This window comes from Octopus sinensis, linkage group LG30, assembly GCF_006345805.1.
Source record: "Octopus sinensis linkage group LG30, ASM634580v1, whole genome shotgun sequence".
In the NCBI taxonomy this organism is placed as follows: domain Eukaryota; kingdom Metazoa; phylum Mollusca; class Cephalopoda; order Octopoda; family Octopodidae; genus Octopus; species Octopus sinensis.
Genome location: NC_043026.1, coordinates 6817836 through 6829538, shown reverse-complemented (window position 1 = coordinate 6829538; position 11703 = coordinate 6817836). Strand labels below are relative to the sequence as shown.

Sequence of the window (11703 nt, the reverse complement as noted above, 5' to 3'; positions counted from 1 at the left end):
TGCTACCAGCTGAAAGCTCTGCATACCAGGCCCTATCAAGTTTATGGGGTTACCAGGAAAGAATACCTTTCACGTTCTGGGGCCCATGAAATATAGTACCTGTTTATTAATGAAAGGGTCAATAGTATCGACATATCCTTCTCTGTTTGAAATTATTGATCTTGTACCTCAATTAGTGACACTTGTTAGTTCTCTAATTAACCTCACTAATTAACATTAGCTTAATAATGAGTTATTTTACTAATTTCTCTATTTTCAAACTTAACTGAAATAAAAACAGTGGATTTCTACAGAAGTATAGTAATATAAGAGTAAACAAGTAATACTAAAATGAAGTGAAATCCAACCAGTGCATGTATTTTATTGGCAAAATTACCCACCCAGGATCCAACATATATATACTTTCTTATAGTTTTAGTCTTACTCTTTTCTGTTTCTTTCTAAATATTTTTTTCTTCTCACAAAAAATATCTCTTGGATTTTTTTTTTTTTTTTTGCTCTCCATTTTGATGTGTAAATGTTTCGCTCTATCTGATTTCTGTGATGTGTTAATACTGATTTCTAACCATCAACTTTGCTCACAAGGCCTCAATTCTGAGGGGCAGGGGTATATTCAATTATATCGAAACTCTGTATGCAATCGGATATGTCTTTTATTTTATCTGCTTTCTGCCCCTGAAGGGTAACGGGTGAAGCAGACTCTGGTAAGATTTGAACTTACAATGCAAATATTTCAAACAGGAGTGGCTGTGTGGTAAGTAGCTTGCTTACCAACCACATGGTTCCAGGTTCAGTCCCACTGCACAGCACCTTGGGCTAGTGTCTATTATAGCTTCAGGTCAACCAAAGCCTTGTGAGTGGATTTGGTAGATGGAAACTGAAGGAAGCCTGTCATTTATATAGTTGTGTGTTTGCCCCCCCCCCCCGCCTTCTGCCATCGCTTGACAACCAATGTTGGTGTATTTATGTCTCTATAATTTAGCAGTTCGGCAAAAGAGATTGATAGAATAAGTACTAGGTTTACAAAGAACAAGTCCTAGGGTCGATTTGTTTGGCTAAAAGGCGGTGCTCCAGCATGGCCACAGACAAAGGAATAAAAAAAATGACTGACTGAATACTGCGAGGCGTGTCCATCTGGTCTGCTCCCTCTTTAATGCCTTGTCATAACTAACCAGAGTTTTTCCAAAGAGAGTGCAAATCCTAGCAAGAGCCAACACTGCCTTTTATCCTTCAGGGACCGCTATGATGAAGTATACCCCTCTCCTCAAAATGTGGAGGCCTTGCATCTAAATTAGATTCCACGCTTATTTCACGAGAATTTGCTGGGCATATTTGTTTTACTGTTTACTTTTCTGGGATGTTCTTCTCTCTCCGTTCTTTGGTTCTGTGATTCTTCAAATCTATGATTCTTTCATTCTATGATTTTGCTCGTTCCCTGATTCTTTCATTCTGTAATTTCTTCCCCCCCCCCCCCGCAAAAAAAAAGCAAAGCAAAGCATGAAACAGTTAGTGTGTGTTTGTGCTTACCCTGGTCTAGTGATCATGGGATGGTTGTGAACATAAAACAGCCAAAATGTAGTGAAATCAAGATGGAGATTTTCAAATCTAATATAAACAGCATGCATTTGTATACATTTTGACTTTTGGATCACTCTCTCTCTCTCTCCATATATATATATATATATATATATATATATATATATTACACACACACACTCATACTCGTACACACACATGAAGGTGCTGAAAGGTTCCTGGTTTTAAGGGTATCACAAATGGCCTGGTTGGAGGCCCAAGTTCTTGGGTTCTTTTACAGGGCTTAGAAAAACTGAAGGACCTCCCCTGCAATAAGTGTGTGGATCTGAGAAGGGAATATGTTGAATAGAATCATAATTAACTGATCCTCCTGCTTTTTTCTTTTACCCAAGACCAGGAACCTTTCACCAACCCCTCATGTATGTGTGTGTGTGTGTGTGTGTTCTTTACTACATTCCCTTATTCCTCGTCTCATCTCTGTTTCTCTCTCTCGCATCCAATCTGCAGTCTCTTGGCGATGCCATGACAGGAATATCAAATGATGCCAAGAAAGCTGACACGGATGGGTTCTGCGAGGCCGTCAGAAACTTCTCCTCATCCATTAATGGCCTGACTGAAGCTGCTGCTCAGGTAAGAAAGAAGTCTTTGGATTCTTTTCATTTATTCGTAACCGAATACCAAGTTAACTTTTGAGAGTTAAAGCTACGTAACTGGGCTACATCCCTGGGCATGGATTCACTGAAGCTCCGGCATCTGGCGACAGACTTGGTAAACACCCACAAAGTTATCAACCACCTCACCAACAACAACACTGAACACCTTTTTGATCTCCATGTGTCTAACACACGTGGACATGCCTACAAAGTCAGAAAACAATACAGCTCCCATGACTTTCGGAGACATTTTTTCACGCTCAGAGTTGCTGAAGCATGGAATAAACTGCCTGCATCAGTTGTTGACTGCCATGACACTGCATCCTTTAAGTCCCTCATGCTTTCCGAAATCCGCCGAAACTACACCTGATTATATATACACTTTAGATGAGTTGTAGTGCACCTGAGCACTGTACACAATGTTTATTATTATTTTTTTTTTTTTATAATTATTACCTTTCTGTTTTTCTTCTCTCTAGTCTGCCTACTTGGTTGGTATCGCTGACCCGGCCTCTGAGCCTGGACACGCTGGTCTTGTTGACCAATCCCAGTTCGCTCGAGCGAACCAAGCGATCCAGACAGCGTGTCAAAACCTCACTTATCCAGCAAGATCCCACTCAGAGGTAAGACTCGTCTTTTACAGTTTCCTGCATAATTAATTCATTAATCCATTAATTAAATATTTAATTAAACTGGAATAATATTAATATTGGCAATACAAGAGTGTCTAATGTTTTTTTTTTTTTTGCTTTTCCTTTTTTTTTTTTGTTTTATTTGCTGAGGGGTTAGAAGTGTGTGTGTTGGGGGGCGGGGGTTGATGTTTTCGTTGTTGTGGTTGTTTTTGTTGTTTTATATATTTGTGTTGTTTTTGTTGTTGGCTCTGAAGTTCCGATTCCATTACACGTCCGTTCTTCCAGCCTTTGGGTAGGTATGAAAATACATGTGCACATTTGGTTTAGTGGTTAGGGTGTTGCACTCATGATCGCGAGATCGAGGGTTCGATTCCTAGACCGGGCATTGCGTTGTGTTCTTGAGCAAAGCACTTCATTTCATTTTGCTCTGCGATCATTTTGACACCTGACATGTGGCACCCAGTTGCACCTGTACAGGTAATGTCAATCTGATGGAAGGAATGAGCTTATGTCTACACAAACGTTTGATCACTATAAACAAATCATCTTCTGTGTGGTTGTTTGGTGAGAAATTGTTAAACCCTCAAACATTGTCTAAGAACGGGCTAGTCCATTATTATTATTATTATTATTATTTGATATATATATATATATATATATATATGTATATATGAAGTGTGTGTGTATATATGGTCATGTGTGTCAGTCTCCATTTGCATATGTGTGATTGTCTGTTCTCATAACCTATGTACCTATCCGTCTCTATGTTGATCAACATAGAGACGGATAGGTACATAGGTTATGAGAACAGACAATCACACATATGCAAATGGAGACTGACACACATGACCATATATACACACACACACACTTTACTCCACACAAGGACACATATGGAGATACGTGTCCACACATATAGAGATGCACATCCATACATACAAACACGGTACATAGTTGCATAACACACACATGCGCACACACACACACACACACACTCAGACATCCACACACAAGGAGACTGAGGTGCATACATACACACACACACATAAAAAACACAAACATGGATATGCAAGCACATGGATATGCAGAATACATACATACAGATGCACATACATAGATACATATGCTTACACACACACTTACATACATGCATGCATAGGCACACACATGCGCACAAACAAACAAAAGGGAACACAGTGTAAATAATGGACAGTCAAAACTATTGAAAAAGTTGCAAGATGCAACAAAAATTTTAGGAAAATAAAATTAAGAAATAAGTGGAAATTTTACCAGTGTGCGTGTTCAATAATGTTGGATGCCCTTGCTACCACCAACTGCCACCTGTTTCCAAGCCAGGTAATATTGCCGTCAATTCCTTCAGCCTTAAACAGCTGAATGCCTGGACATGTTTACGCAGAAGACTGCAAACAAACAGCACCACTTGAATATCGTTTATGCTTGTTTACAAGACAAGGATCCACACACACACACACACACACACACACATAAAACAAACTCTGCCAAGCTTGCAGTCAGCTATGCTAAAGTGCTGCTTGCAGGGGTTTTAATCCAGCGACCCATTTCTCTTGTAATGTATGTATTTGTGGAATAAGTCATTGTATATGTATACCATGTGTGTATATGTATACATATGTGTATATATGTCTATATGGATGTTACATTTGTACATTATGTAAAGTTATGCATATGTGTACATGTATATCTAGTTATGTGTCGATAAATAAATATGTATGTATATGTATATACATATATTTCTATGTATATGTGTTTGTATATATATGTATACATATGTGTGTCTATGTATGTGTATAATTGTGCCTATATCTCTGTATGTGTAGTAATATATGTGTGTTTGTATATATATGTATACATATGTGTGTCTATGTATTTGTATAATTGTGCCTATATCTCTGTATGTGTAGTAATATATGTGTGTGTGTATATATATAACCTGTACGTCAATGTCAGTCAACCGGTTTCGTCCTGTTCCGTTCCCTGTCATCTTAATCCTCGCAGTCTCTAACTTCTAATTAAACTTCTTAATTCTTCTCTTAAGTATTACGCTTCCTGGAACAGCCGTGCCATGGTAAGATTTCATCTCTCTCTCTCTCTCTCTCTCTACCTCTCTTTTGTCCTCCTCTACTTCAGTTCTCTCTCCTCCCTTTTTTTACCCCTCCCGTCTTTGTGCCTTCTTTCCTTCCTTTCTCCATTCCTGTTTTATCTCTTCCTTTTTGTTTGTTTACTTATTTTCGGTTGTTTTTTTTTATTATTAGTATTACTGCTGCCAGTCATTCCCTCCTCTCCCACCTTCCCTCTTGCCATTGTAAATGCTGTACTAAGCACATGGTTATAATTATTGCTTTTGACATCACTGGTTGTTGAGTTTTGTTTTTCATCATCACCATTGTCATTATCAACATTTTTGTGTGGAATTTTGTAATTAGTTTTGTTTGGAATTATTATTATTGTCTTCTTTCAGTTTTGTTTCCATTCCTTGCCAAGTGTCTTCCCAACACCTAGGGCAAAAAAACTCCCTGTATACATTATTATTATTGAGTGAGAGAGCAGCATATGCCATCAAAGTGACACTGGGGTACAATTATTCGAAGCCCAATATACCCATCATGACTACCCATCTGATATGGGCACACTAGGCACATGCATTACAACCACATGTGCACGACATGGTGATCGCATACCAACAGCGCATGACCTTGCAGATGGGGCCCAGTTTGAATTTTCTTCAGGTCGAGTAACCCATCCCGCTCAAAAGGTCCCTGAATAAGGGTTGTTTAAGGTTGTTGAACAAAACACCCATGTTTCTAAAGGTGAATTATCCAAACCCCCAAAGAACTCTTCTCAAAACATGGCTATGATGCTCCCCCACTATTTCTGCTCGTGATCAGAGATGCACATATCGTCAGCCACTAAGGGACATGCTCAACTGGTTGAGGTCAAACAACTGACAAGCAAATCTGTGGTATTGAGCAGAATATTTACTGTAGAGTGACAGTCAAGCACATGGGGTCAATATAATCGACTGACCCCTTTCCCCTAAAATTTCTGGCCTTGTGCTCTATTTACAAGAGATTGTGTTGGTGATGATGGTGATTACAATGTTCATGATGATAATGATGATGGTATATAGATAGGTAGGTAGCTAAGTAGATAGGTAGATATTTAGATATAGCCATGTATATATGTATATATATATATATGCATACATACATACATAAATACACACTAATATTCTGATCCTAAATGGTGATGTGTACCAACACTCCCATGAGGCATGCTTCAACAATTGTGTAGATCTCTTTACGTGAAACCATTGGTTGCCTTGTTTGCCCGTAATCAATGTATATATATATTTTCCTTGTTTGGAGTTCCTAATTTATATTTGTTTTGTTTTTATTAGTTTAGTTTCAGTTTTGTTTGTTTCTTTTTTTTTCTTTCTTTTTTTAATAAACCACCTCCCTCCTCCCCTCTCGCTCCCTCCTTGTTCCTCCCTCCCTCCCTCTTTCTTTCTCCCTCCCACCCCTACCAGAACTTCCGTTTGTCACTCTCTGCATTGTTCACTTACTCCTCTTACATGTGTGTCTCCTCCTACCGCCACCATCACTGCCCACCACCTTCACCCTCACCTCCATGTCGTCCACCACCTACACCTCTGTCTTTCTCCGACTCGTGCTATTTATATATACACCTCTTTCTTTCTTTCTTGTATGCTTGAGTATATAATGTTGTATACAAGTATATATACATATATTTGAGTATATATGTATATATGTGTGTGTGTGTGTGTGTGTGATTATATATATATAAATATATATATATATATATATATATATATATATGAGTATATATAAATGTATGTATTGTGTGTGTGGGTGTATATATATATATATATATATATATATATGAGTATATATATATAGTATAAATGTGTATATATGCCTTGAAAAACAATATGGAAATGTTTTTCTTAATATTAATTATATTTAATAATGCTTGTTGGATTTAAAATGAAACAAAAAAATGGAGAAAAAACCAACTAAAAGTAATTAATAAATAACAATAATAACGATAATAATGTTTGTCATCCTGATGTCTTGCAGTCTGTCTTTGAACTCCTTCTCTTTCTCCCTCTCTCTCTCTATTGTGAAGAAAAAGATGAAAGTTTTAAGGAAGATGCATTGCCCCCACATTTTCCTCAATTTACCTCTTCTGGCCCCCTTTTTTGTCCCCTTTTTGTATGCACTCTTGCATCATGAGATTTTCTGTCAGTATTGTAAAAAAGGGAAGCCATAATGGAACGGAAGCTGTGCTCCAGTATGACCACTACCCTCCACCAAAAATATGAATATTTTACATATATATATATATATATATATATATATATATATATAATATATATATATATATAAAATACATCCATGCATGAACATGTGTGTATGTGTAATATATAATAAACGTGTATACATATATATATATATATATTATATGATATATGTAATATATTGTGTGTATGTATATTTACATAAAACATATGTAATATATATATAACATGTATGTATATATATGTATGTATGTATGTAAAGGGCATATGTAATGAATATAATAAATATGTAATAATAATAATTTGAGGGAATACTATTCCTAACTTACAGGGAAAAATTCAATTTAGAAATACTAAATCAAATTTCACAAAATATAACATACATATATATATATATATATATATATATATATATATATATATATACACCGGAGTAAACACATAAATGTGAAACAAGGTGGAAAAAGAGTACTCAAATACCAGTGGTAGAGTAATATTCTTTATTTAAAGCAGCAGAAAAATCAACAAAACCTGTTACTCTGAGTTACCTGTTGCCGTTCATCGGACAGTTTTTGCTAGATTGGAACCGATCGGTTCCATTCTAGCAAAAACTGTCCGATGAACGGCAACGTGAAACTCAGAGTAACAGATTTTGTTGAATTTTCTGCTGCTTTAAAAAAGTATATATGCATATATATATATATATATATATATATATATATATATATATATATATATATATATATATATATATATATATATATATATATATATATATATATATAATATGAGAGAGAGAGAGAGAGAGAGAATGAATATACATATGGCATAGAAAACGCATAGTGTGTGTGTGTGACCGATAATATTTGTTACTAGACCTGCTTTTTATTTGAAATTCAGTTTCTTTTCACAATTGCTACACCTCAGCAAATGGTTTTTAATCTGTTTGCATATAAGTCATAGACCAGGTAGAATCCATTTTTGAGATGATCCGAGTACACGGTATTGATAAGCCTCAATATTGGCAAAATATCGGTATCCAGGGTTCTCTGTGATTCTGTAATGAGGTGTCTCACCTGGTCTGTCACTCCCAGGTGTTCTTTAGCACCCAGTTTTGTGCTGGGAGCTTTTCCAGGTGCTATTTCACAGCAAATTCAGTATATAAGCAAAACACATAACACTGTATATATGCAATCAATTATATATATATATATATCTTGTTTGTATTTATAATGTTTTCAACAGCAAAGAGAAAAAGTACTCAATTCATACTTTAGAGTATAGTTATAGTTATTCAAGGCACTAAGTTGATACAGTTTGTTTTGCTAATCAGGATTTAGCTAATGTTTGTTTATTTATTTATTTTTTTGTCACCAGGCAACAAATTTCATTCTCGATCAAATTATTGGTGGTTTTTATCTGGAATAAATTATGTTGTTGGATGAGACGTGAATGAGAAAAACTGAGTAGCAGTTTCAAGCATATCAACTGAATTTGCATGTATGTGTGTGTATATAGACATGTATGCATAGATAGAGAGATGCATATGTGTGTATGTAGATATATGTATGTATGTACATATATATATATTTACATACATACACACACATATATGGATCAAAACAGTTTCATTCAAATTCCTTGGTACTTAAAGTTTCAAAGCATGCAGTGGTGTTTTGTGTCAGTCATTGGAAATTTGAATATATATATATATATATATATATATATATATATTATATATATATATATATATATATATATATATATATATAATATATACACACACACACACACACACACCACACACACACACACACATACAGTATCTAGGGAGGGTCATTTTGCCAACGATGATCATCAAGAAATCTTGCAAACAAATGCATACCTGTGGCGTTTGTAGAATATGTTTTGTGTGTCTGCATTTGCACTCTCTATTACCTGTCTGATGTCAGCATGGGTTATCCAGATCTGCAAAGTTAAAAAAATTTGCATGATGTTAGCATGGAATCTTTGCATTTCAGCAAAACAGTAGAGTACTGATCTCTGTTTAATCAATGATTGATTGATTGATTTTTATTCATTTCCACATAGGGTGGAATTCAGTCACAGACAGAATGTTCTTTTATTTATTGTTCATTTATTTATTTATCACAGCTCTCTGTGTCCCCCATGCTTTTTTTTAATTCAATTATATACCCTAGGGTTCTCTCCGTTCTTCACCAATCATCTATCTTCTGTGTTTTAATGAATTACTTATTGCGACTTTTAACCCAATCCCGTTCTTACGTTGATTACAATACTCTCAGTCTTTACCACAGCATTTTTCAACCATGCTTTAACCTCATGCGTCGTCATTGTCACCCCATCATCATCATCCTTTAACGTCCATTTTTCCATGCCGGCATGGGTTGGATGGTTTGACTTGGAGCTGGCCAGACACCAATTCTCTGTTGTGGCAAGCTTTCTTCAGCTGGATGCCCTTCCTAACGCCAGCCACTTTACACGCTATGCTGGGTGTTCTTTGTATGTGCCATCATCACAGATGCATTTGTGCAACGTTGGCACAGGTGTATTTTACGTGGCATCGGCACGTGCAAAGGACAAACAAGCCTGTACTCGGCTTGACAAATCAAATACAGCAAATCGCTACGACTTATGGTCCCTTCTCATTTCCTCATTGAGGCTCAACATCCAAAGATCCTTTCACACCACTTCGTCCCACTTCTTCCTGGGTCTACCCCTTCCACAGGTTCCCATCCCAATCAGAGCTCAGCACTTCTGTATGCAACTATCCTCATACCAACCACTTTACAAACTGTAACTGGGTACTTATGTGGTACCAGAAGCAGTGAGGACTCTCAGTGACTTGTAGGGCAAGACCCCTCAATTGAGGCCAGGCATAAGGGGCTGTAGTTTGATAGACTAGAAAAGTATTACTTCACTTGGAAAATGTACACTTATGTCAGATATCCATCCATGTTAGAAAGGTTGTGTATAGGAGTCACAGTGTGTACTGGGTGCTTTTTATGTGGCACCAGCATCAGTGAGGTCACCAAATAACGCACAGAATAAGCTGCCTTGACGTGTGTACGAGAGGCATGTAGCTATATGCTAGGTGATGAGAGATTTAATTATAATAAAAGGATGGCAACAGGTGTCTTGCTGTGGAGGAGATAGGTTGTTATCCCAGAGGGAGAGGGGGGGTGAGAGAAAGAGAGTGAGAGTCATGGTGGTGGTGATGTGCCAGGGCATACCTTCAAGGTACAATGAGTTGAATGTAAATGGAGTCATCTTTTCTTCTGTGCAGTTTTGCACCTTTTAATGTCTACAGTGATCCCCTATTTCCCATCATGCACTGCGTGTACTTTGTGTAGCTCCAGTATGATGTATTGTGGTTTATGCACTCTATGTATATGCACTGCCAAGCACTTTCATGTCTAGTGATGCACTGTGTGCAATGTTGTCATTCCAGTGTGCTATGCAGCAATTTCTGTGCACTTCCATGTGCTGCCTTGTTTGTAATATGGTCCTTTTCAGTAATGCACAGTGTGCATTGTATTGTTCCTGTGTGATGTACAGCAATTTATGCACTACAGTTTATTTTTGCGTGTAGTGCCATGCACCTTAATTTGATATCTATTTTCAGTGCAGTGTTATAGTATCAGGATGGTGCATTTAAATGTGCACAATGTTTTTAAACTCTGTTGTGGTTCAGGTTTGATTTTTGCTGTGGTGTGCAACACTTGCAGCAGTGTAGTTTATGGTGATGATGGTGAATTACAGATTTTCACTGTTATGCACTTCATCATCTGCAGTGTAGTCTATTGATGCTGTTTTCTATTGGTTTTAGTTTGCTGCAGTGGATGTGCAATTTCATGATAGTGCACTGTGCAGTGGTATTTATTTTCAGTATGATGCACCTTGTGCACTCTTGAATAACTTCAAGATTGTGCAGTATTTTACATTCTTGATATGGTGCTCTCTCTGTTGCAGCACCTTATATTTCATAAAATTGTGTATTGTATTTTGTGCAGTGTTGTGAATATTTAGGGACAGTTTGCATGTCTTAATGCAACAAATTTTGAATATTTGTACTTTTGTCTACAATTGCTGTATTGTGAATTCCACTATATAATGCTGTACTTAACATGTTGGTCTGTATTGGTCATTTCATACAGTGTTGCATATTACTGCAAAACTTAGAGCAGTGCACTCATATATACATACATTGGTGCCCGTGTGCATGCTCTGCTGTGTGCACATATGCGAGCATACATATTTTCCATATTTCTCTTTGCTCGTAAGTACATGGATTGCAGTGCTCTATGAACATATATATATTTATCATCAAAGAATGCATGTATAAAAGCACACACCAAATATTTACGCATATCGTGTGCTATGTGCACATATATACATATTTAACACTGGTGATAGTATGTGTTGTGTGTTTTAGTATATATATTAAATACTTTGAAGATGTCTGTATACATGTGTGTTTGTATATACCTACATATTTAGA

At 36.6% G+C, this 11703-nt stretch overlaps 1 protein-coding gene across 1 annotated transcript in view; it reads left to right on the top strand.

Annotated features, from left to right (window-relative positions):
- The window catches only part of LOC115226299 (talin-2-like), a 309906-nt gene that overhangs the window by 216448 nt on the left and 81755 nt on the right, over nucleotides 1–11703 (top strand). Inside the window, 3 exon segments of the mRNA XM_036515479.1 lie at nucleotides 2044–2166; nucleotides 2669–2812; nucleotides 4899–4928. Of these exon segments, the coding sequence (XP_036371372.1) occupies nucleotides 2044–2166; nucleotides 2669–2812; nucleotides 4899–4928 (297 nt within the window).